At 51.9% G+C, this 25588-nt stretch overlaps 5 protein-coding genes across 5 annotated transcripts; 2 read left to right on the forward strand and 3 right to left on the reverse strand.

Annotated features, from left to right (window-relative positions):
• Positions 1-363: 363 nt before the first annotated feature.
• On the forward strand, positions 364-10007 carry ALTATR162_LOCUS588 (uncharacterized protein; the record flags this gene model as incomplete). Its single annotated transcript, XM_043308182.1, has 2 exons — positions 364-7130; positions 7181-10007. The coding sequence occupies 2 exons, from the start codon at positions 364-366 to the stop codon at positions 10005-10007; spliced, it is 9594 nt and encodes a 3197-aa protein (XP_043164117.1).
• Positions 10008-10911: 904 nt separating this feature from the next.
• On the forward strand, positions 10912-12079 carry ALTATR162_LOCUS589 (uncharacterized protein; the record flags this gene model as incomplete). Its single annotated transcript, XM_043308183.1, has 3 exons — positions 10912-11295; positions 11357-11768; positions 11826-12079. 3 exons carry the CDS (start codon positions 10912-10914, stop codon positions 12077-12079), a joined length of 1050 nt encoding a protein of 349 aa, XP_043164118.1.
• A 1919-nt stretch (positions 12080-13998) lies between these two features.
• Positions 13999-16038, reverse strand: ALTATR162_LOCUS590 (uncharacterized protein; the record flags this gene model as incomplete). The annotated part of the gene is made up of 1 exon (XM_043308184.1): positions 13999-16038. The coding sequence occupies one exon, from the start codon at positions 16036-16038 to the stop codon at positions 13999-14001; it is 2040 nt and encodes a 679-aa protein (XP_043164119.1).
• A 1510-nt stretch (positions 16039-17548) lies between these two features.
• ALTATR162_LOCUS591 (uncharacterized protein) lies at positions 17549-18915 on the reverse strand (the record flags this gene model as incomplete). The annotated part of the gene is made up of 2 exons (XM_043308185.1): positions 17549-18797; positions 18848-18915. 2 exons carry the CDS (start codon positions 18913-18915, stop codon positions 17549-17551), a joined length of 1317 nt encoding a protein of 438 aa, XP_043164120.1.
• A 1783-nt stretch (positions 18916-20698) lies between these two features.
• ALTATR162_LOCUS592 (uncharacterized protein) lies at positions 20699-21066 on the reverse strand (the record flags this gene model as incomplete). Its single annotated transcript, XM_043308186.1, has 3 exons — positions 20699-20762; positions 20814-20978; positions 21053-21066. 3 exons carry the CDS (start codon positions 21064-21066, stop codon positions 20699-20701), a joined length of 243 nt encoding a protein of 80 aa, XP_043164121.1.
• Positions 21067-25588: the final 4522 nt, after the last annotated feature.

Consider the following 25588-nt stretch of genomic DNA (forward strand, 5'->3'; position numbering starts at 1 on the left):
TTTACGCGTCCTGTGTTTCGTCTAATTCCTGGAGCGTTACTGTACAGTCTGCTGTCTTTGAGTTTGTATTCTATTCTCGACACTCCCTGCGGCCTGTTTTCCATCGCCGCCTCGGTAATACCCCAAGCAGCACAACACTCAGACTTGTGCCGGACCCGCCCCACCTTGGGTTTACTTACCACGTACAATTACCTCCAATCGTGGCATCTACGCATTGACGGCCGTTCCCTATGACTCCACGCAGTTCTACGACATAGCGATCCCCCTCCGACTCCGATATACCCTATACCCTATACCCTATACCCCACCTACCTACCTGTCCCCTTCGAAGCTCGGCCTGGGTAACGGCCACCTACCGCCACTATGCTCGAGGGACTCGTGTCAACACTGCTAAATCGGTTCTTGGGCATGTATGTCCAGAACTTCGATCCAAAGCAATTAAATGTCGGCATCTGGTCCGGCGATGTCAAGCTGCGGGACCTCGAACTTCGTCGCGAAGCCCTTGACCAGCTACGATTACCGCTGAATGTCGTCGAAGGACACCTTGGCTCGCTCACACTATCAATACCCTGGTCAAATCTACGAGGGAAGCCGCTCAAGGTCAACATTGAAGATGTTTTCCTGCTTGCAGCGCCCAAGGAAGATGCAGACTACGACGCAGACGAGGAGGACAAGCGTGCGCACGCTGTCAAGATGGAGAAGCTCGACAGCGCGGAGCTGTTGAAGGAGCGTAACACAGAAGGCATGAGCGCTGAGGAGCAGCAGAAAAACCAGAGCTTTACTGCGAGCTTGATAACTGCAATCGTCGACAACGTTCAAGTCACGGTCAAGAACATCCACATCCGATACGAAGACTCCATCGCCGACCCCGGACACCCATTTGCCCTTGGTGTTACCCTCGCAGACTTCAGCGCTATCAGCACTGACGAGAACTGGAAGCCTACCTTCATCCAAGGCACATCGGCTTCAACACACAAGCTAGCCACACTCGGCTCGTTAGCGGTATATTGGGATACAGACGCAAAGCTCATTGGCACGGGCAAGGGTGGTCAGAGTAGCGATGAGCAGCAAATCGACCGAGCAGACTTCATTGAACGCGCCAAGGGCATGATTCCTAGAGGCGATAACCCGGACTTGGGCGATCACCAGTTTATTCTCAAGCCTATCAGTGGTCGTGCTGGTTTGGAGATGGACAAGACCGGTAAACTAGATCGGGCCAAGATGAAGGCTCGACTGCTGTTTGACGAGCTTGGTTTTATCATCGACGAGGATCAATACCGTGATGCGCTCATGCTGGTCGACCTATTCCATTACTTCATCCGCCACCAAGAGTACAAGAGGCTGCAGCCCAAGTCATCACCCAAGGAGGATCCCGCTGGCTGGCTTCGATTTGCGGGCAAGGCTGTGCTTGACAAGATTCATGAGAGGAACCGACAATGGAGCTGGGACTACTTCAAAGAGCGTCGCGACGACCGTATACGGTACATCGAACTTTTCAAAAAGAAGAAGCGCGATGAAAAGCTCGACGCTACCGAGACTGAAGATCTGGATAAGCTCGAGCGGAAGCTCAAATACGAGGACCTTCGCTTCTGGCGCTCTTTGGCTCGGAATCAACTACGCAAGGAGAGTGTTGCTGTCCCGAAACCGCCGCCCAAGCAAACATGGTCTTCTTGGGTGTGGGGAAGCAAGAAGGAAGAGCATCACGACGACGAGAACACGCAAATGAGCGAACAACAACGGAAAGAGCTCTACGACGCTATCGACTGGGACGAGAAGAAGGCCATTACCGAGTCGGTGGACATGCCTCGCGAATACGTCAAGTTAGAGGTAAACATGAGCTTGCGAACCGGCAGCTTCACACTCAAGCGCGACCCTCACGGCAAGTCGAACGAAATCCTCCGGCTGCTCTTTGACTCCTTCAGTACTCAGTTCCTACAACGTACAGATTCCATGTTCGTAAAGGTCGCGCTTGAAGGTATGCGCCTTTATGACGGTACCACAGAGGGCAGTCTCTTCCCTCAAATCATCACGGTCAAAGATGCACCGCCTGTACCAGATGACAAGCGCATCGAAGAGCTCAATGATGATGAATCGCCCAAGGACGCAGAGGACGAAGAAGAAGGTGAGGAGAAAGATGATCCATTCTTCTTCCTCACTTTTGAGAACAACCCACTGGATGGAGCGGCCGACACAAACCTGACCATGAAGTTGAAGGGCATGGAGTTCGTCTACAACCCTAGGTTCGTAGTCGAGGTAGCCAAGTTCTTCAAGCCTCCAGAGAGGCACATGGAGTCTATTGGTGCGCTCATGGAGACCGCTGGAGCGACTGTTGAAGGCATCCGGCAACAAACACGCGCAGGTCTCGAGTTTGCCCTTACCGAACACAAGACCATCAACGCGCAACTCGACCTGCAAGCGCCACTCATCATTGTGCCGGATTCCGTCACGAAGAAGTCAAGCAACTGTCTCATTGTCGATGCTGGTCATGTGAGCGTAACGAGCGAACTTGTCGACAAGGACACCCTTCGTGACATACAAGCGAAGCAAAAGCAGCAGTACACTGATGAGGATTTCCGCAAACTAGAGAAGCTTATGTACGACAAATTCAACCTGAAGCTCCACTCAACACAAGTACTCATAGGACCGTCCATCGAAGAGACTCGCGCGCAGCTCGACGAAGATTCGAGCTTGAAGAACTACCACATCGTCGACCGGATCAACATGGACTTCAAGATCGAGATATGCATCGTTCCCAAGGCGTCGGATCTGACCAAATTCCGTGTCTCTGGAAACCTGCCGGTGCTTCATGCCTCAGTATCCGATTCCAAGTATAAGAACTTAATGAAACTGATTGACGTGGCTATTCCCAAGTTCGACAACGATGGACCAAGCAAGCAAGTGACTGAGGGTGCGAAGGGTCCAGCGAACTTGAAGCCCGCAAGCGACGCCAAGGCTGATTCAGATCCTCTAGGACGGTCGCGATCAAAATCGTTCGCATTTGCTGCGCAAGAACATGAGCTCGTCATGGAAGAAGAAGGTCACGAAGGTGAGGCGGACGAGAAGTTCTCGGATGCTCCAGAGATCCGAGACGGGAAGAAAGAGGCACATCTGCATCAGCGCAACTTCGAATTCAAGTTTACAGTCGACAAGCTTCAGGGTTCCTTGTATAGAACAGATCCAGAGGGCAGAAAATCTGATCAACTGCTTGTTGAGCTTATTGCTGAAAGCTTTGATCTCGACTTCTACCAGGAGGCTTTCGAGATGGCTGCGGATGTTCGTCTTAAGAGCTTGGCTGTTGAAGATCACGTCGAAGAGTCTACCATTCCCGAGTTCAAGAACATCATCTCTTCCGAAGATGTGTCAGCGGACGAACAGAAGGATCTGTTCTCACTCAAGTTTGTCAAGGTGAATAAAGAGTCTCCAGAGTTTCAAACTAAGTATGAGGGCATTGCGACCAACTTGGACGTTGCCGTGTCGACAATCAACCTGATAGTAACCAGGCGGACGTTGCTCACGTTACTGGATTTCGTCCTCGATACTTTTACCAATCCAGGCCAACCGCAAAACCAACAAGCTCAAATAACCGACAAGGAAGAACAGCAACCGGTTGCTAGCCAAACACAAGTAGAGCCCGACAAGATACGCATCCGAGCGGAGCTCAAGCGCATTGCTGTGATCCTAAACAACGACGGTATACGCCTAGCTACACTGAGTTTGAACTCTGGAGATGTTGGCATCTTCCTCAGTGGCAAGACGATGCGCATCGGTGGACGACTTGGAAATCTGTCGCTGATTGATGACATCAACCAAGGTGTTTCCGAAGAGTCGTCGCTTCGTCAACTGGTTACTATTGAGGGCAAAAACTTGGCCGATTTCAGTTACGAAACCTTCGATGCTGATGCGGAGAGCTACCCAGGGTACGACATGGCCGTCGCACTAAAGACAGGCTCTATCAAGATCAATTTCCTGACGGAGCCTTTCCGTAAGATCATGGAGTTTGCCGTCAAGTTCGGTAAGATGCAAGCCATCTTCAATGCGGCTCGTCAGGCTGCGGCAAACCAGGCAACGCAGGTTCAGCAACGAGCCACCAAGTTCCATTTCGACATCACCATTGCGACGCCTATTGTTGTCTTCCCCCGTATGGTAGTATCCGATAAGCCAGATCGTGATACTCTTACTGCAAACCTGGGAGAGATCTATGCGAAAAACAGCTTCGTGCCTCTTGATGACTCCAAGGGCGCGGAGACCGCGAACAAGCTTTCAGCCGGTATCAGGAACATCAAGCTTACGTCAAAGCTGCACTACGATGAAAACCGATCAGAAGAGTTACAACTAATTGACAAGGTTGATCTCAACTTCAACATTACCATGGTCGAGCATAAAGCAGGACAGCAGCGCCCAGATGTTGAGATTGACGGTCACATGTCGAACATCAACTTACAGCTCACGCCGGAACAGATGAAGTTCGCACTAGAACTGTCACGCTCAATACCCGCAGCGTTTGCCACAGAATCCGACGCTATCGATCAAGACGTCCAGGCTGAACTGCCTAATGAGACGACGGAGCCTGCACGACGATTGACGGACAAGAGTGCCACGGAAGAAGAGCCCTCCAAGGACGTAGTGACTTCACAAGGACCTGAACTACATTCCGGCGACGACAGCAAGTGGACGAAGCTGGACTTCGTCTTCAAGGTTGGCACCATCGGCTTGGAGCTTGTCAAATCTGAGGATGGTGAGCCTGTGGGCGACGTCGAAGCCGCTAGCCTTTCGAAGTTCTCCCTCAACGACACCAATGTCAAGGTCCGTATGATTAGCGATGGAGCTATGGAGGCCGAGCTAGTCGTGCAATCTTTCACGATCCGAGATAGTCGTACGCAGGGAACAAACAAGTTCCGTAAGATCATGTCACTCATCAACAACGACGTCAAGCAGCAGTTCATGGCTAGTGTGTCGATTTCAGGTGGACAGGAGCGCAACATGATCGCACTTCTGACCATCGACAGCCCAAGGATCATTCTTGCTCTAGATTACCTTTTTGCTCTCCAAGCATTCGCAAACGCAGGCCTCGCCACCGATGAGCCTTTAGCTATCGAAGAAGAACCCGTCGAACAGGACGAGACAGACAGTGATGACGACATCATGTCTCCCGATGGCTCTCGAACACTGGAACAACCGGAGCCTGCCAAAGAGTCTACTGATGGAGGCATGAATGTGTCATTCCGTGTCAACTTAGTAGATGCCCAAGTCGTCCTCATCGCAAACCCAGCACTGGCCAGTTCAGAGGCTATTGTACTCGGTACAAAACAGGTGCTAGTATCCAAACAACAGGCAATGACGCTACAAGTCGACAAAGTTGGCATGTTCTTGTGCCGTATGGATCGCTTTGAGACCAACCGCATGCGCATCCTCGACGACTTCAGTATTCAAACAGCGCTAGACATAAGGAACCAAAGCTCAAAGTCTTCGATGATGAGCATAACCGTCGATATCGAGCCTCTCGTGCTTCGCTTGTCGCTACGCGATATTCTGTTAGCAATGCAGATCGTGAACAGAGCATCGGCAATGGCAGCGCCTGCTGAGAAGAGTATGCCTTCCGCAGAAGCCAAGCAACTCAAGTCAGGCACGCCATCGAAGAAAGGTACTTCGCACGCAGGCAAAGCGTCTACTCACAAGCCTCGAACCAAGTCTCTCGCCACCAGTAAGCGACCCAGTCAACAGGTCACACAGCAGCAAGCACCTCCTTCTTCTGCTGTACTCAAGCGAGAAGAGCTCCACGTTAGCTTTGAAGGCATACGTGTTGTTCTCATCGGCGATGTACACGAGATGCCCATGCTCGATTGGCGCGTGAAGAAGTTCGGTGTCGATGTACGAGACTGGTCAGGAGCAATGGTCGCCGATACCTCGCTCGACACACTGATCAACGTGTACAATTTCTCCAAGTCTGCGTGGGAGCCGCTGATTGAGCCCTGGAGCGTCGGGTTCCACATGTCCAAGGACCAGAACCCTGACAAGCTAGCCGTGGATATCTACTCCCGCAAGTCCATGGAGCTCACAGTGACAGCTGCAACGATTGCACTGGGTTCTAAGTCATTCGACTTCCTCACGAGCGAAGATGACATTCTATCGAAACCTCGAGGTAGTGACGCTCCGTACCGCGTACGCAATTACACAGGTTTCAGTCTCGATGTCTGGGCTGAGGGCAAAGAGCAAGAAGGCTTTGCAGCTAAACTTGAGGATGGAGAAGAGCAACCATGGCGATTTGAAGACCCCATGTCGACGAGAGAGTCGCTTTCCACAGACGGCGCAACCGGCATGCTTGGTATCAAGCTGCAGGGCAGTGGCTTTGATACTCTTACCCGTGTTCCCGTACATCGAGAGGGCGAGTTCCTGTACAACCTTAAGCCAAAGCAAGACCGCATTCAACACCGTTTGTTGATCGAGGTAAAGCTTGGCGCCGACAATATCAAGAACATCACCATTCGCTCCCCGTTGTTGGTAGAGAACAACACGCAGATCCCGATCGAGCTCGGCATGTACAGTCCAGAAGATGGCCATCTCCTCAAGATTGATAAGATCGCTCCAGGAGATGCTCGGCCAGCACCTGTGGGCGCCTGCCATATGCACTCCATCGTCATTCGTCCCGATCAAGGCTTCGGCTATGCTTGGTCGAATGAGCGCTTGTTCTGGAAGGACTTGCTCAAGCGCCCCACGAGGACGATCACCTGCCGTGGCGAACAAGACGAACAAGCACCACCATTCTACTTTCAACTGCATGCAGCCTATGACAAGAAGGACCCCTTGACTGGTGTCTACCCATACATGCGACTTCGCCTTCAGGCGCCTGTCGAAGTTCACAACCTCCTTCCGTACGACTTCAAGTATCGAATCTACGACAGCAACACGAAGAAAGACTGGACAAACTTCCTTAGGAAAGGTGGCATCAGCCCGGTTCATGTCGTTGAACTCTCTCATCTTCTTCTCATCAGTGTAGAAATGCAGGATGGGCCCTTCAAGCCAAGCAAGTTTGGCATCATCAATTCAACTGATCGGGAGAGCTTTAGGAGGGAGAAAGTGTTGGAAGTCAAGGATAACAATGACACCATCTTGCACCTTAACATGCATTTCTTGTAAGTACATTACGCTCCAACCTAGTTCTAAAGGTACTGACAATCTCTAGTAACTTCCCTGACGGCGGTGGCGCTTTCAAAGTAGCAATCTACAGTCCCTACATCATCCTTAACCGTACCGGTCTTCAACTCGATGTTCGGGCTCAGCAGCTTATGGGTCAAGCCAGAGCTGCTGCCGGACAAGGTATAGTTACGGACAACCAGAGTGACTCCGGCAAGGCTTTACCGTTCATGTTCTCCTACCCAACCGAGAACAAGAAGAGTCGTGCGCTTATCAAGGTGGGCGACTCCAACTGGAGCAAGCCTCAGAGTTTCGATGCGATTGGTAGCACATACACCGTAGCTTTACCTTCTAACAAAGCACGCTCGGACATGCACTTGGGCGTCTCGGTTTCGGAGGGTGAGGGCAAGTACAACTTGACCAAGACCGTTTCTATTGCACCACGTTTCATTGTCAACAACAAGATGAAGGAGGAACTGCTCATCCGAGAACCTGGTCAATCTGACTGGATGACGGTAAAGGATGGAGAACTTTTCCCTCTTCGCTGGCTACGACAAGGCGGAGCACCGCAACTATCTCTCTGCTATCCAGGTGTCAATAACCAGTGGTCCTCTCCATTCAACATTTCTAACGTCGGCAATGTCCACGTCAAGCTCTCTAAGGCTGGGCAGCGCCAGAAGCTTGTTCGTGTGGATATCCTGATGGAGGCAGCAACAATCTTCTGCCACGTCAGCGTCGAGAACAAGCATTGGCCGTTCTCGTTCAAGAATATGAGTGACCAAGAGTTCTTGTACTGGCAAGCCAACCCTAATCTGGATGAAGATGAGGATGACCGCGGTTCTGGTTTTAGGCCCATCAGGTACCGCCTGCCTCCTAGGAGTATCATGCCATATGCATGGGACTTCCCAGCGGCGAAGAACAAGGAGATCGTCATCAGCGCCAATGGACGGGAGCGACATGTCAAGCTTGCCGAGATTGGACCGCTTATCCCATTCAAGATACCGCCTGGCCAAGAACGTGGCGGTATGAAGGTCATCGATCTGAACGTCGTCGCGGCAGGCCCGACGCAAACTCTCGAGGTATCGAATTACAAGCCTTCCAAGAGTATGTACAAGCAAAAGTCCGCTGGCACATCTTCTTCCGCGACTGGATTTGAGGTCAAGGACATGGACACCGATGTCACTTTCAAGGCGCAGCTACGACTTGCTGGTATCGGTATATCGCTAGTCAACCGCCACCTGAAGGAGCTAGTATATGTCACGCTCCGCGATATTGAGATGAAGTACTCCGACTCGCCCCTCTATCAGATGGTCAACATGCAAGTCAAGTGGATCCAAGTTGACAATCAACTATACGGCGGCATCTTCCCTATCATCTTCTACCCCAGTGTCGTTCCGAAGACGGGCAAGGAGATGGAGGCACATCCTATCTTCCAGACAACCATCACCAAGGTCAAGGATGACTCATATGGAGTACTTTACATCAAGTACTTTACGTTCCTCCTCCAACAGATGACCATCGAGATTGATGAGGACTTCATCTTCGCCATGATCGACTTCGCGAATATACCCGGCGCTTCTTGGTCCGAAGAGAAGCAGGGTAAGCTGTGGGATGATAACCTCAGTATTCCCGAGCCAAAGCAAGAGCAATCTGGACAGGACGTTTACTTTGAGCTGCTACATTTGCAGCCAATGCAGATCGATCTGTCGTTCGTTCGTACAGAGCGAATCAACGCCGAGGACACCATGAGCACTTCCAATCCGTTCATGTTCGCCGTCAATGTCCTCACCATGTCGATTGGCAACGTTAACGATGCGCCAGTGCGATACAACTCCTTAATGCTGGAGAACGCCCGCATTTCTACCACCGCACTGATCAACAACATCAAGAACCATTACGTTCAAGAATCCCTGCGACAAGTACACGTCATCATCGGATCCGCTGACTTCCTCGGTAACCCGGTTGGCCTGTTCAACAACATCAGCTCTGGTGTTGCTGACATTTTCTACGAGCCGTACCAAGGGCTTGTCAAGTCGGATCGTCCGGAGGACCTTGGCATCGGTATCGCAAAGGGCGCGTCAAGCTTCGTTAAGAAATCCGTTTTCGGGTTCTCAGACAGTATGGCCAAGTTCACTGGTAGTATGTCAAAGGGTCTCTCTGCGGCAACCTTGGACAAGGAGTTCCAGGATCAGCGTCGTATGTCGCGGTCTCGCAACAGGCCCAAGCACGCCCTCTACGGCATCACTTCTGGAGGCAACGCCTTTGCTAGCAGTCTTGCCAGCGGTCTCGGTGGTCTCGCCCGTCATCCCATTCAAGGCGCTGAGAAGGAAGGCGCTCTCGGCTTCGTCAAAGGAGTCGGCAAAGGACTGCTGGGTGTACCTACCAAGGCAGCCATCGGCGCCTTCGATCTCGCTTCCAACATGGCAGAGGGTGTCCGCAACACAACCACCGTCTTCGACCAAGAAGGACTCGATCGTGTACGTCTCACCCGCTTCATCGGCACAGATGGTATCGTGCGCCCCTATTCTCAACGCGAAGCGCTCGGCCAGTTCTGGCTGAAGACACTTGATAACGGCAAGTACTTCAACGAAGACTACATTGCGCATCTCGAGTTGCAGAACAAGGAGATGCTCGTCATGCTCACGTACAACGGCCTGATGATGGTGCGCACGAAGAAGCTACAAACTGAATGGGATGTACCGCTCAAGGACGTGCAGACCATTAGTAAAGAGAGGACCGGGCTAGGTATCACGCTGAAGGGAGGGACGAATGGTCCGTTTATTCCGGTTAGCGATGAGGGAAGCAGGAATTGGTTTTATCGGCAGGTTGCTGTTGGGGTTAATGCGTACAATGACCGGTGGAACGCGAAGGGTTGATTGGGTTGGAACTGTGCGTGTGTAATGAAGTTTACGAGTACATGCCATGATGGGTTTTCAGAATGGGGGTTCGGCTTCGATTGGGCGACCTATAATGTTTACTACTTTTTGCAATGGGCCTTTGCTAGATGAGATACTCTTTCTAAGATGGCGATGCCTGATGGAATGATGGATGCGGGTCCGCTCTGAATATTCTTCAACGTAACCGCCCTGGTAGAACCGCATCATCATCACCTGAGGTCTACCGGTGTAGCCGGAAGATGCGTACGCGACCCGGCCCTGAGGATAGAGATCTAATAAATATGTCTTCAGAAAACTTGAAAGTGTGGGCCCAAATTCAGAAACAGAGCCTAATGGTATGCGCGGTGTTGATTATAGGTAGATAAGGATAGCGTTACTGCTGTGCAGATCTTGTATAGAAGGCTTCCTGTGATGAGAGTGTAAGGCCGTCAAGCTTTGTATCTTGCGTCATGCCGTACTACAAACCACGATGTTGATTTATCAGTATTGCCGGGTTAGAGCGAGGCTGCGCCGAGCTATGTTCGAGTCGATGCGATTGCGTGGAAAGACCCACCGTGCGACGGCACATTTTGTCTCATTGTGACAGATTGGTTGCAACTATGTACGGATCGCGGCACCGTTGAGATCCACCTGCCACTGCGGTGCCGAAGCATGACCGGCGATATGATGTAAACTGCGTGACGTCAGACTGGCGTCGCGCGTCAACTTGCGGGGGAGAGCTGAAGCTTGCAGCTGTAATCGCAATCACACAGCTCTATCTTGCCATATCTTCTCTTTTCTTCTCCTCCATATACCCAGCTTCTTGTCGTGTGTACATCACGAATTGTTTTTCGCATCTATCTTGTTTTCTACATCACATATTACCTCTCTTCGATAATCTAATATGCTACGCAACGGTGCGTCGCGCCTCGCGCTGAGGTCGGTAGCTGCACCCAAATCGGCACGACCAGCTGCAAACTTCACTCGCACAACACCTCAACTTCAATGGACAACACAATTCGGTTCCTTGGCTGCAAGGAGACCACAACTAGCGCAAGCGACCGCAGCGCAACTGAAGCCGGCTTCTGCCATCTTGCGCCGCAGCCTTGCCGATAAGACGTTAACGGAAGGGCAGAAGCAGGCAGAGAGCAGATATGCAAGGGAAGAGATTAAGCCCACACCAGAGACTGTGTCTAGCACCAGTTCGACGCATCCCATGTTCTCTGAGATTGGGGCAGAGCAGCCGCAGAATGAGGTGGATATGATGGCGGGAGTCAGGCACGACGTGGTATGTATACGATGTTATCTCTATATATTCTCTTTCGATCACAAACGCTAACAAACACCAGGACACCATCAAAGACACCTTCTCCCTCGCCGAAGTTCCTCGAGAAGCATACTACATGGGTCTTGCCGGCACACTTCCCTACCTTGCAACCTCCATCTCCACCGTCTATTTATCCTGGGAACTGAACCACAGCAATGCGGGCTATGGTATGATCTTCTCTGAAAAGGACGCTACATACCTCCTCTCCCTCGTCGAGCCTCTGCAAATCGGTTACGGAGCATCCATCCTGAGCTTCCTCGGTGCCATCCACTGGGGACTTGAGTGGGCAGGTTACGGAGGTTACCAGGGCTACAAGCGTTACGCTATCGGTGTTGTGGCACCCATGGTAGCTTGGGGGACATTGCTCATGCCCATTGAGGGCGCACTGATTTCGCAATTCCTGGGTTTCGTCGCGTTGTACTATGTTGATACTCGTAAGTTTTACCCTCATCACTCGCTCATATGTATTGTAACTAATACCAAATCTACAGGCGCATCTCGTCTGGGCTGGACACCTAATTGGTACGCCGTGTACCGCTTCGTTCTTACCATGATTGTTGGTGCCAGTATCGTCCTTAGCCTCATCGGCCGCAGCGAGCTACCCGAGCACATTCCCGGCGCCACCGACAGAGCCAAGGTCTTTAAGGGTGAGGGTTCGTCTGAGGAGAAGCTAGCTGAGCACGAAGAGGCGGCTGCGGAGAAGAAGAAGCACGCTGCGCGCAGCGATGACAGGGGCACGAAATAAGCTTGCGTGAGAAGAATGGTATAGCATGAGACAAAGCATGGCTGAGCCGGCGAGCATCTTTTTCCGTTTTTACAGGCGTTCTCGGCGAGGGGCCCATGGTGATGTTTTCGTTGTGTATATAGTTCAGAGTACCCTTCTATGGCGTGTGATATCTGGAAACGAACTTGCTCAATTACTTGTTTTGTCCGCTGGCTGTACGAATTACGATTGTGAGTTTCGCGCATGTGATGGTCTGCCGACACGAGTCGCGCGCCCCAATGGCAACTGTGGCACCTCCGCAATTGGCTCCGCACTTCGCGCGCATACTCCCCATCGTCATCGCTCACAGCTAGCCACACCAGTCCTACACCTTACACTGCGGACGTTTTACCTACCATGCTATGAAGCGCTGTTGGTCGCATTGAATCCCTTCTTTCTTCCATTTTCCTCTCAACGCGATGATCTCCTCAGGCTTCACAAACGCGCCCGTGACGCAATTCCTCGTCTTCGGTACTGTCATTGGCGCGCTGCTAGCTACGATTACGGATTCAAGGTATTATTTACATATCCAGGTTGTGCCGCATATTTGGCAGTATGGGCAGTTTTGGAGGTTTGCGGTTTGGCAGGTACGTTACTTTGGGAGGAAAGAGACAAGTGGATGAGAGGGGATAGCAGGAGAAGGAGAAGAAGAAGAAGAGGAAAAGACGCTGACATATGGCCCAACAGCTGAGTTTTACAAACTCGACAGAAGTCCTCTTCGCAGTATTAACATTCTACCAACTCCGCGTCGTGGAACGATTATGGGGGAGCAGGAAATTCGCTGTACGTACCTCCACAACACATCCCTCTTACCCAAAAACATAATCCTATCCTCTTCCTCTCCGAATCCAGACTATTTAACTAATACCTCTCTTTCACAGTCCTTCCTCCTCTCAACCCTCCCCTATACGACCCTCCTCCCCCCTCTCCTCCTAACCTTCGTTCTTCGGCCCCTAACCTTCGGCGCAATAAACTACCTCCCCGCAGGTCCCACGCCCATCCTCTTCGCCCTCCTCGCAAACTACTACGCCGCAGTTCCTTACACCTACCGGTATAAGATCTCTCCCTGGTCTGCACCTACATCATCACCATCATCTACATCGGCGCAGCAACCAAATACCCAGACCCTCTCAGCGCTCTGGTCACGAAGCCTGACTCTGACGTCGAAATCACTGTCCTATCTCCCTCCTCTTCAACTCGCGCTCTCGCAGTTCCCAGGGTCGCTTCTAGCGGCGGCCGTGGGATGGGGTGTGGGCACTGCGTATCGGAGGGATGTTTTGCCTGGAGCGGCGCGCTGGAGGGTTCCCGGGTGGATGGTGGGTGAGGAGACCAAGGGTGGGTTTGAAGGCCTCAGAGCGAGGCTTGATGCTGAGAGGGAGAGGGAAGGTGGTGGGGCGGGACTGGCGACGGGGATTTTGGCTGAAGGTGGGCAGCAGGCGAGGCAGAGGAGAACGCTGGGGGATATGGTTGCTGAGCAGTTTAGGGGAGAGGGTAGAAAGTGAGAGAAAAGGGCATAGATGGATGGTTTGATTTCTGGGAGGCGTCAATGTTTGAAGGCTTGGAATACATTTACTTCACTTGACATTGCGACTTCGGTTTCAGGGAGATGTAGTTGTTGTAGTAGTATTACATGATGTCAATATACTCGACTGGTGATAGGAATAGCTGTTTTGTTACTGCTATCCAGGCAGATATATGTTCATGGCGAACGGAAGTCGCAACCTCAGATATAAACCTCCCACGCTGTTGATAGATAAAGGTAACCCGTCATAACCTCCTCGCGGAGTATATTCTCACTGTCTGATCAAACGCCAAAAAAAAGGAGCAGGGTAGAGTCAGGCCGTACAATCATTAGGAATTAACGAGATAATAGAAAAAAAGGGATGTTACCAAACGAGAAACTAACCTCTGCGCGAAGGCCCCGTACTACTCCTCGCCTTGCGCAGAAAGTCTTCTTCAGTCTCCTTGGCATTAAACAAAAAGTCTTTCTCAACAGGGTGACTGTTGAGAGCCGTCAAAGGCGTAGTTTCGCCCTTCCGTCTCGTACCACTACTCCTCAAAGAATCAACGTAGGCATTCAGAGCATTCGTTGTACGGACGGGATTGCCTGTGTTAACAGGAGGTGGTGGAGGGGGAGGGGGAGGAGGAGCACCGGGTCGTGACCCAGCGTTATTAGAAGGTTGCGGTATCTGTTGATCGCGTTGTTGTTGTTGTTGTTGCTGCTGCTGAGCCAGTGCTTGTGGGAGAGTCAGACGATCTAAGCTGCGCCACCATCCGTCCTTGTCTTCTCGTGGATCTACCACAGAGACTAGATCGGTTGTGGAGGCATTGGAGGCAGGAGGGGAGGGATTTGAGGGTATCATTTCCCACCCTGAAGATACGGAGTCCAGGTTCGACCGTGGGATACAGAGGCTGGTAGGTCGGGCGGCATCGGATAGAAGGCGGCGTGATACGTGGCGTTGAGTGTGCTCGTTTGGATTGACCGTGTTCGTGTGTTTACTGTTGGTGCGTGAAAGCACATGAGGGGATGCTTCGGTCATAGACTGCTGGCGTCCAGCGAAACTGCCAGTGACGTTGGTAGGACGCTCGACGTAGCTAGATGGGCGGCAATCGCTTGTTCTCCTGCTTGACGAAGTTCTACGGGGACTGTACAGGCCTCGTAGACCTTCCGATTGGCGGGAAGGAGCTTGTGGAGCAACTGTATGCGGTCGAGCCGGAGATATCTCTGCTGCGTCCATCAAACAACGCGAGGATGGCTGGTGACCTTGTCGATGCAGCACGGGAGTCCTTGAGGGAGTGGAAGACCTGTCATCGGCGATAATTGTCGGAATCTGTTGCTGGTAGGCAGTCGGAACCTGGGGCACTTCTGGAATTGGAGACGGAGATGCCTCGCGTAGTGCCTTTAAAGATACAGCTGACATACGCTCAGACAGATCGCGAGCAGATCGTCTTCGCTCTTCAGTCAGACCAAGGAATTTCTTTGATCGTTCCGAAGGCGTAAACGACCTGACCGATTCACTGCTCGGCTTGACTTGCGGCGAGTCTTCTGCCTGGCTGTAGTAATCCGAGTCAAAGTGAGAGGTAGAAGGCCGTTCCTCGTCCACACTGTAGACGCGAGGCGGATACTTTCCGGGGCTGTTAACAAGCGTGCTGACAGGAGAATGGCTTTCTATCATCATTACTCGCTCTTTAAGCATCTTGAGTTCCTTGGAAAGCAATTCCTTCTCCTCCTCCATCTTAATGATGCACTCGGCGGCTTCTTCGAGAGCGGTCTCATGGTCTGTGAAGTGCGCAGCGCTCTCACTTGCTATGGCAGTGAGCTCCTCGTTGTTCCTTCGCTGATCCTCGTTGGCTTCTCGTAGGTTTGATATCTCCTCGCTCATCTTCTCCAGCTTGAGTTTGAGTTGTTTGTTCTCTGCAAGCAGCTCATAGTTCTCGTCCTCTAGTGGCTCAAGTCGCTCGACTTGCTCTTTGGCAGCCGTCAGATCATGCTGTAGTTCCCTGTTGTCCTTCTTCAGCAGCTCCACTCGCATGTTGGAGGTCATGAGTGTCTCCTTCAGTTTCTGGATCTCGTTTGTGAGTTCTCGATTCGTCTTGGAGAGCGGAGGGCCAACATCGCTAGGTCTTCGCCGTCGGATGGGCGAGACGGGTGTCGTTTGCTCCTCGGTGAGCGCGAACTCATCGAAGACATCTGGTGAAGTTTTGGGAGTATGTATTTCTAGAGGCATCGAGGTTGATGGCGGTAACGGTTTAAGATCTTGAGGTGAAGGAGTCGGTGTGTTCTGTGCCCTTCGCGCTTCAAGCGCGTTTCGTAGGAACTCTGATTTTGGCGCAACGGAGTATGTGCTCGTTCGTGAAAGCGTAGATCTTGTCTGGTCGGGTGTGGATGGTCTATAAGCAGTTCCACGCAAGGAACTGTGCGATGACGAAACGCTCGACATGTTGATGTAAGGTCCCAGACAAGAATTATGATCGGTAGAGTTAAGAGTAATAGGTTGGGATGTTCTCAAGCCAACAGGAACAATGTTTTCTTCGTTCAAAGAAGGCAGCCGCTGACAATGCGATTGTGTAACTCGAGTCTTGTGCGCGAACAATGTGCGCCCCTCCAGTCTCGCAGTTGTGACGCGACTAAGACAAGTGACGAGGTATTATATAGCGTATGCGCGAGTTGAAGGTGAGGTTTGCGCAGTCTATGCGAGGGTTGTCGATAGTAATGACACTTGAAGAGTGACGTCGCGTGCGAAGATAGGTGGATAGTCGCTCGAGAGCGGGTCGTTCTTGGGGTCCATTCGCGCTATAGCCAGGACAATGCTATCGTCAGGTTCGCTGCGTAGTTGCTCGCGTCCTGGGTTGTGGCGGTAAAAGAAGATGAGCGGTGAAAGTGGTGAATTTGACGTGACTGGGGTGGCTGTAATGGCGTCTATCTTCACTTCACAGCGGGCGCATTCACTGAGGCGATTGAGAGAAGAGAGTGAAGAAGCGGTGGTATTGGAGTGACTTGTGCGACGTGAAGAAGAGTCGAAGATGGCAAATGTCTAGGGGATGGCGACGAACAGTCGCGTCGGGCATCAATTAGAGATGGATGGATAAGAGAGGGCCAGAAGGGAGACTTGGCCCAGAGAGGACAAGCGAGAAGGGGCACAGCGGGAGCCCTGGCCGGCGCGACCCAGCACAGCGGTCTGCAGGTGCCGTCAAGACTTCCTATTTGTTGTTTTTGTTAGATGAGTGGGGATGACCCTAGTCGAGCCCCTGGCTTTGAAGAGTGCGGTTCCTGGGATTGCTGCATGAGCTCCTATGTCGTCACAAGAAACATCACGAACCAGAGAATTGAGAATGCGGGGGGGATTATGACGATTGCCTCGAGGCGTGTTCCGCCCTCCTTCACATCCAACAAGGAGCATATTACATGATTTTAATGCGCCTGTGAACCCGACCGCAACGCCATGTGGCGCGTTCCCAGACTATTCGAACTATGCTCAGTAGCGCTGCCTCCGCCGCAGGAGTATCCTGTCGTTTGGTCGTCGTCGCCGAGGTGATTTGTGATGTGGCATGCGACATTGTCCAGGTCTCCTAGTTCTAATTGTCCTTCGTCTTTTTCTGAAGTCACTCAACTTCATCGATGGGGTTTTCGCGATTTCAAGTCTTCCACAGAAACAATCCTGCAACCCGACCTTGTCTTTGCTGCGTCAACCTGCATAATGTCGGCACAAACACTGTCAGTTCGGCAGTTCTTTTGTTAGTTTTGTGTTTTGTGTTTGAAGTTGGAACGTTTCGCAATGTGGCAAGTACAGAATGGGTTGTTGTGTTGCATGCTTGATTGAACCACGCCCGTGTGCTGTACATGTGTGGGGCGCAAGAAAGAATTATTACACATTGTCGAAGAGTAAAAGAGTATGTGAGTGCCGGCTGTATCTGTGGGGTGCCGTAACTTTGCGAGTGTGTTGTGAATCACTACATCTCAACAGCGAGTCCAGCCTGTCGCAGCCGATCCTCCCATTCCATGCGCAACTTCTCCATCTTCTCCCAACACTTCCTCCCCGTCTCCATAAAGCGCTCTTGGCTCTCCTTGGTCAAATCCTTCGCGTATGGATCCCTTCCCTTCCTCTTGTACTCCCCCATCTTGCCTCCCCAACCCCATCCCGCCACCTCTGTGCGGTCCACACGCTCTTGGCCCCAGAAATCCGCCGCGCTTCCCCACTTGCCCACACCTTCTTTTGCCTCCATGTTGTCCAGTGTGCTTTGACTTGCAAGTGCCAGCCAAACCATGGCAGTTGCACCCTTGTCAGCCCATATTGTATGCCACTCGCTGCCAAGGAATCGCCCAATGTAGAATGCGGCGACCATGCACCATTGAAGGATGAGAGGGAGAGGTACGATGGCGGTAGCGCATATGCCTGGGTGAGCAACGTAGAGTCGCGGTTTTGTAGTCTTGTCCGAGTCTTGGGCGTGGTCGAGGTACTGGTCCAAAGCTTCGGTCGTTGATGGTAGCGTAGACGTGATGGCCAGAACATCCGTCAGCCTCTTGGTGCCCTCATATGGCAGATCCGACGTGATGCCTTGAATGTCTTGAATGTCAAATACGTGCTCGTACGCTTCCAGGCTACTGACCCAGATCATCCTGCCCCGTGTCTGCTCGCTCTTAGGATGTCTTGCTAGCAAAGGTGCGAGGTAGTGCCCTAGCAGATAATGCCCAAAGACATTAGCACAGAAGACCTCGCCTAGCGGAGGCTCTTCTTCCGTCTTCTTGTCCGCAGGTATCTGAGCCTTTGCAAGCCATCCAACACCAGAGATTTTGTATGTAGGGTAGGTGATGGCCTGTGACCACTTGGTGAGAATTGACCACACGGCGCCTGGCCAATTGATGCCAGTCCATCCGCCTATGCCAGCGTTGCAAATGACTGCATCGAGCTTTGGCGTCGTTTCCCGGAGCTTCTTGCTAAGCTTCTGTACCGAGACCAGGCTCAGAAGATCTAGTCGCTCCTGGCGGAACAAGACACGATTCTGCAGCACCTGTGCAATGCCCGGGAGTCTTTGTTCATGGCTGCGAATGACCTTGCCGAGGTGCTGCTGTAGCTTCTCAATGGCCGCGTCGCCTTTGCGCTGGTCGCGTGTTGTGATGATGAGAACGAGGGATTCGTCTTGGGGGCGGGTTTGCAGGAATTCGTCAATCAAGCGGGTTCCGATACCGAGCCCAAGGCCACTGCAGGCGGGTCAATTGAGCACGCACAAGCGGACAATGGGTACACGAACCTATTCGCACCCGTGACGAGGACATAGAAACCGTTGTCGGGGGTGGGTGTGTCTTCGTGGCAAGCCATCGTCGCTGATGTGAGAAAGGATGCGCCTAGGGTGAGCGTTACCTGTTCCTGGATTCGCTTCACCAGGGCGCGCGCTTTGACCAATCACGACAAACATCACCTTCTCGCACGCCTTCTCTCTTTCGCCATCATCAACTACGCATTCAGAAGCATCATCTGTAGGGGCATGTTCGCCCCTAGGCCTGGCACTCTACTCTGCGAGGAAACTACCACACCGCACTACTGAAACCCAGTATGCTACTAGGACAGTTTGAAGAGCATGTGAACAGAGCTCCTGTTTCGAACTGACTTCTCCCTCTTTAGATCACACCAAAACGCGCATGATAAACAGTGGTTGCAATAGTTCTAATGGCTTACCGGTTAATCTCGATTCGACGTGCCCTGTGGGTATCAATCTTGCAAACAAGGTTTGCATCGCGCAAACACTCTCAACACCGACCTCGTTACGAACCAAGATGATCAGAATGTGCAGGTAGTGTTAAACTGCTAGAGTTACACTTGAGAAATTCAAACTCTATCATGGGGATGGATTCTGGCTGCATAGTCTGCCTTCTCCAGTCTCGATGCCCACACGGACCCTGTAGCACTCTCGCGATCGCTGCGCAAGTATTCCATGGCTGATCGTGTATCACTAAGTGATCTACAATATGGGCCTAGGGGTATACCAAGTGCTAATGCTCTTGAATTGTCGTCCTCCCATTCGATACTTGGAAAACTCCGCAGATCAGGTGTCCCTCAAACCTCGCCAAGAGACGTCGTATGCCACTGCGTACGTACACTTCTGGTCGCGTCAGCCGGTGACCTATCAAGCTCCAGATCAAACCGTCCGCAAGGGTCTTTTCCAAATCCTGAGAGCCTAGACACAAGCCGGCGAGTTCTGTCGGATTGTCGCGGATATGGTAAAGGGCACTGTAAAGAGGTTACTCGTCATGCACACCAACCTTGCGGTCAGCCCTGCTGCAAGCTTCGCCCCTCTTGACTACTGTCGCCATCGGTGAAAACGCCGAGGTATGGTGGAGACATGATCACCCGCCTCACAGCACGACAGTCTTTCGTACATGCGCCTACGGCCGAGCTTACGATTCGTTCGTGGTTGGGCTCTCCCTGCTACAAGGATGGGCACGTGGGGTGCGTTTACGGTAGGACCACGCGATTGACATGGCTAGGTATAAAGATATATCTGATACTTCCATCCTCGCGGCAGCCCGACGCGGGAAGGGCCTGTAGTGCTCCATCGGCCCTTGTAGTGACCTTGTACCATTGTGTACAGAAAAATCATGCCATGCTGACCCGTGGTTGAACTATTGAATTTAGCGAACGTGAGGTTATACAGTATACGTTCAACCTCATACGGTACCAACGGGATGGGGAAGAGCGGAGGTCAAGATGTGCCACCGAAGAAGGCCCGCATTGGGCTTGCGTCACCGAGCATGTTTCCGATTTTGGTTTGCGTTGGACTGCAGATTGTGGTAGCAGAGGCGATCAACTAGAGTAGTATGAAGGGTGTTCTGAACGGAAACAAAAATCGCAATCTAGACCCAATATACTTTGCGTTTGTTGTGCATAGCGAGCTGTCTCCACGCCATGGGCATGGTAATCGATGCTAAAGCTCCGAGACGATCCACGACTAGCTCTACGTCGTTATGCACGTCATATCTGTAGCCTTTACCTGCGTCTCAGATCGTACTAGGAAAAGGCCAGACTTTGTGCCGAGTCCGCAGTGGGGCGGAGAAGGCTCCGCTATGTTCATAGCGGACGATGGCTCGGCACCGTTACGGCGACGCTACGAAGTCGGTGTGAAAGCTCCGAACGGTCGAGGCTGGGCAAGACGTATACATTCATTCATACTAGAATGTCAGCGGTATGCTCCGTTTAAGGACTTGTCTTAATGACGAAACTTTGTGAAGGCGGCAAAACACTCAGCTGCTATATCCCCGCCGTTCCAAGCCACTCCGTGTCCCCAAGCGAATACATGGGACCCTGGCCGGGTTGATGGTGTTGAAGTTGTGTCGAGGTCTTGGAGGTATGCAGAAACGTGCTCGTCAAGTGCCAGGCCAAGCGTCCTGAATGTTTACATAAGACACAGTCGGGCCGTTGAACTTGGGACTTGCAGCACGCAAAAAGCAAAACAGCTGACCTTGCGCTGGTCATCATTGCTGGTGACAGCCCGGGCCGTGCCGGATAGGCCACCAATTGCGGATCCTCAGGGCTCAGGCACCAGGCATGAAACAAGATCCTCCTCGACTACGTGTCACCTGTCAGGCTCAAAATGACAGTCGCAAGCCTCACTTTAGGTGTATGCGTTACAGAAACTCGATACGAAGTGGGCTCGGAAGTGCCGGTACAGGTTGCAAGTGCCGGCATACAGGAATAGACGCCCTCCGTTGGCTAGGAGGTTCGTTCCGGCGCTCTGTAGTGGACGAACGAGAAAGAGGCCGCGGTGCAAATATGGGAGCAAAAGTACGTTGGTATTGTTATCAGATGGTATATTAGGGTGCGATCGGCAAACCTAATTAAATGTCTCATCGGTTCGGTGTCGTACTGGTCGTACTAAGATTGACCCATGTATCGTAAGCACCAGGAAGTGGCATGTAGAACGTTACCGTAGGTTGACGACACCTTGGTGTTCATGGAGACGCAAACCTGGGCGAGTGACTGCGGCCTACGAGGCGCGCACCATGACTGGGGTTAGACTGCAGCAGATAACATGACCGCGCCTACATACGGAAATCATACCATTCCAAGCTTTGTTGCACAGGCATTAATCTTAGTAAAAACTGTTATATCCAGTCGGGCACATTTCTTCGCCAACTCACAACATCTGGATGCCGGAGGTTTATCCACGCGAATGGCTACGAGTCACATACCGTGCCCTGGTAGACCCACCTAGTGGCATTGCACCGTAACCGGGTGCGTAATTGCCCGCCATCATCCAGTATCCCAAGGTCGTTAGAGAGCGCAACGCAAGCTCACCTGGTCCCGGCCCCATGTCAACCCAGAATTCGGTTCCTCCTGAACGCGGGGCGGCGGGATGTAAGCTTACAAGACCGGAATCGTCCGTATCGCAAGGATCGACGGGAAACCTTGGAACATTCGTGGGTGGAGCCACATTGCTGCATTTTACGAGAGGCACCACACAACCGCGTTTGCGGTCATTAGGCCAGCCGCCTCGTCATGACGTGCGGTCCTGTCATTGACATACTGGTTTCAAGTTGGATTTGTCTATGGGAGCGGGATCAAAGCCGTAACCGCTGAATATCAGAACGCCAGCAGGATCAGGATCAGGGCCATAGTGGGGTGATGGCGGCAACTTTTCGCCGCGACTTCATTTTCTTCGACGCCACTAATGTGGCACTCTTACCTGGCTATGAGTTTTCAAGGACGTTTGTGGCGGGCGGAGTGGTCGAGAAGTCGACTTTGGATACGAGTCGTGCCGCTGCATTTTAACGGCGCCGGTTATGACTTCACACGGCTCAGGGTACAATCATCTAGTAAGCCGACGCAAGTATGTTGGTACACATCTTGTTGATTGGTACTTCCTACTCTGGTCAAGGGTGCACATTTCAGCCTCATAAATTATCCAGAGGTAACAGCAACATGCTACGCTGTGATCCTGCCTGCTCCTGGCTCATCATTCGGTTGGATGGTGAGTCAGTAGCGCAGATCCTCATCCTCCCGTGCAGCCTTGAGACAATCATGATTCGCCTTCCAGAATATTTCCATAGTGGATCGTAGGCGACCATCTCCTGGCCCACTGTGCTCGGTTCTGGATAATATGGTACAAATCCTCTCTTTCATCTTGCAGACATAATGAAGGCCCCACCATCGAGTCGACCTTCGCGTACCACGTGGAGGTGGAGAGCCACATCTTCTATGTCGATGAAACGGGGGTGGCGTCATGCACATAGCTTCTCCACACATGCGAAGCGTGTAATCGTCAGCATCTGGTGATATCGACACTCGGAATTCCCCATACGGAGCCGCTGATGTAATAGAGCACCGAAGTAGTCAGCTTGTTTCGCGTCGTCCGTCTCGAGAACCCTGGTCAATGTGTTGACGGACGAATCGATCTTCTTGTGGATGGAGAATGATTAGCGGACGGTCCTGACTCTTGACACCCACGAAGCCTCGAGGCCTGGTAAGGAGGATCGCGACGCCAGTCGCCGGTAGCAATGGCAACATCCTTAGAGCTATACATAGATGCAGCGACTCGTGTATAGGTCGTGTTACTATGCGAACAATATGTCGAGACGGCTTTCGACATGCGGTCGCGTACGCGCCACCAGGCCGTGCTTTTGGCGAACTGAATTTCGTGATTGGCTAGACCGCATAATTAACAAAGGGTTTTAATGGCTCTACCAGTGGTTTGATTGCGCTCCAAGGGCCTGGTAAGCCAGACCAATATGGTGGCCTGCATAAGTCTGTCGTACCTGCAGGTAGTGACCTGGCGCTACCGCGCGAGCAGCATATATTAGGACGCCAAAAGCGGATATTGGGCCGATCAATATCTCGACATCTTTTCTAGTCTAACGCGTGACGGATGCTGAAAGCTGTGCGATGCGAAACCGAGACAGAATCAGAGGCAGGCACTGTCCATGTGGGTGCTCAAGAGATTCTAAAGCTGCAAAACTGAGACAGGTCGGGGAGGTCGCCGACATTGAGCCGACACACTGAGATTGTCTGATTCTCGAGGACACTTGCTCGGAAGGGGGTAGACAGATGAAGTGAAAACAACATAAGACCTTTCGGCGTGTATTCCGTGCTTACTTCGTGTTCCACGTAAGTGGCGGTTGGCTTGGTGGCCGATTGCGTGCTTCGGAGTTGTGGCCGTCGGGTAAGATCTGTTGTGTCACCCACGATTTGGTTTGGCTAATGCAACCACAATATCGCTCAAACTTTGATTGGAAACGGAACCCTTTTTTTCAAACCATGGGGTTGCCTTGAGGCTACCGTATTCTTGTGAATTGCTATCACGAGCAGAATGCAGCTCTGCCATCGTGGCTGGTGACTTGTGCCGGACATTGATGACTATAATCTCGGATAAGTGCCAAGAGTATTGGAGAGAGTGATGGAAGATGACTTTTGAAATTGATAGTGGTGATATATTCAACTATCCAAAAAGTAAGGAAAGGATTCAAAATGGGTATTGTGTAACTGTCCGCCGTGTACGCCGTGCTATATTGCAACCGTGACTGTAAGGAATGGTGACGAGGGCATGGTTCGTGTTATCGTCTACAGTCGCCTTGAATGTGTCAGAACGGATTTTGTAGTGCATGTTGTGAGATGGAGCTACAAACCGCAGTTCTCGTTGAGTCTGTATTCTCTGGGCCAAGAGTCAGTTTAGGAATATGGTGAATTATGATGAGCACTTACACCGCCGTGACATTGGCAGGACACCTTACATGCGTTGTTTGGTATTTGGTACACCAGGCTTTGACGACGTAACGAACGTGGGTGCATTTATACTGCACTTGTGTGTAGTCGCACATGATGATTGGAAAGGGGAGCTGTGAGGCGTTGTAGTCGAGTGACAAGTAAGAGATCCAAAGCGATGTACAAAAACAACAATGGATGGCAAGCAAGCGATTCTGTTGGTACGTTTGTGAAATCTCTGGATTAGCATGCAGCTGCGCGACGGTCCGGTATGTTATAGTAAGCCAGACAGAGCAGCAGACGGACGTCAGTGCGATCAGGTACCCGTAGGAGCTATGCAAAGCTAGCCCATGTCGATGGAACCTGGTTCGTCCGTTGACATGCATCATGGTAGTGGCCGTGAATGTTCAACGGACCCGGGAGCCCGAGAGTGGTCGAGCCTTTTGCACACCATAGACCTGGGTGGGGACTTTCATGTTTGAAGTCCTCTCGCTTCCACGAACCTTGAGGGAGAAAGGTGGCAGCCCAACTCAGGTGCCGAGAGGGACTACAGGGTCCTCTCGCCGTATTTGAAGAAGATAGTTGCAAGCGTCGAGGACCTCCGTCTCCCTTTCAGGGTACAATTAGCCAGCGGGCAGGCAATGACAGTCTCTCAGTGGTCGAAGCCTTATAGCATTTAGAAATGCGCCAATCCGCCTTGTCCGTTAGTGTGCACTAAGTTCAAAGTTATCAGACGTGCACAGATCAAGTTTGATCTGCGACTACGGTTCCACGTTAAGGTGGCGCGTGGGGTGGTGCAGCCGTTGGGAAATCCTTGACCATGGCAGCCACTAAGCTTCGGAGGCAAGGGTCACCCTTCCTTCGCATCCTGCAGGTCTCGAAACTGGTCGATTGTATACCAGATGGCAATTAACGGCATCGTTTATACACTGCTAGAGTAAGGCTTTGCTGCATCGTGACGCCTGTTTCATCCTAGCCGTGCCTTTCTCGGCAATACTACACCGGAGCTTCCACCGATGTGTGTCCTTTATGCTTACTTTCCCGCTTCCCCGGACCCAGTCCGTATCGCGAGAGCATCCGGAGGTCGGGTGTTGCGCAATCATCATATGCCGTCCCGTGTACGGTGAGCGCGGCTGCGCGACATGATGCCACCGTTGGTGGCTGATGGTGGGGCTCTGATCGCTGGCCTCACTTTCTGACTTCGTGAGCATAATGTTCAAGGCATATTGTTAGCAGGATGGATTGATGATTACATTTTGAGTTTCGGGGCGATGCTGTGGTTTTGTGAGCGTCCGATGAA

Source organism: Alternaria atra (assembly GCF_907166805.1).
Source record: "Alternaria atra isolate CS162 genome assembly, contig: 21, whole genome shotgun sequence".
Taxonomy (NCBI): domain Eukaryota; kingdom Fungi; phylum Ascomycota; class Dothideomycetes; order Pleosporales; family Pleosporaceae; genus Alternaria; species Alternaria atra.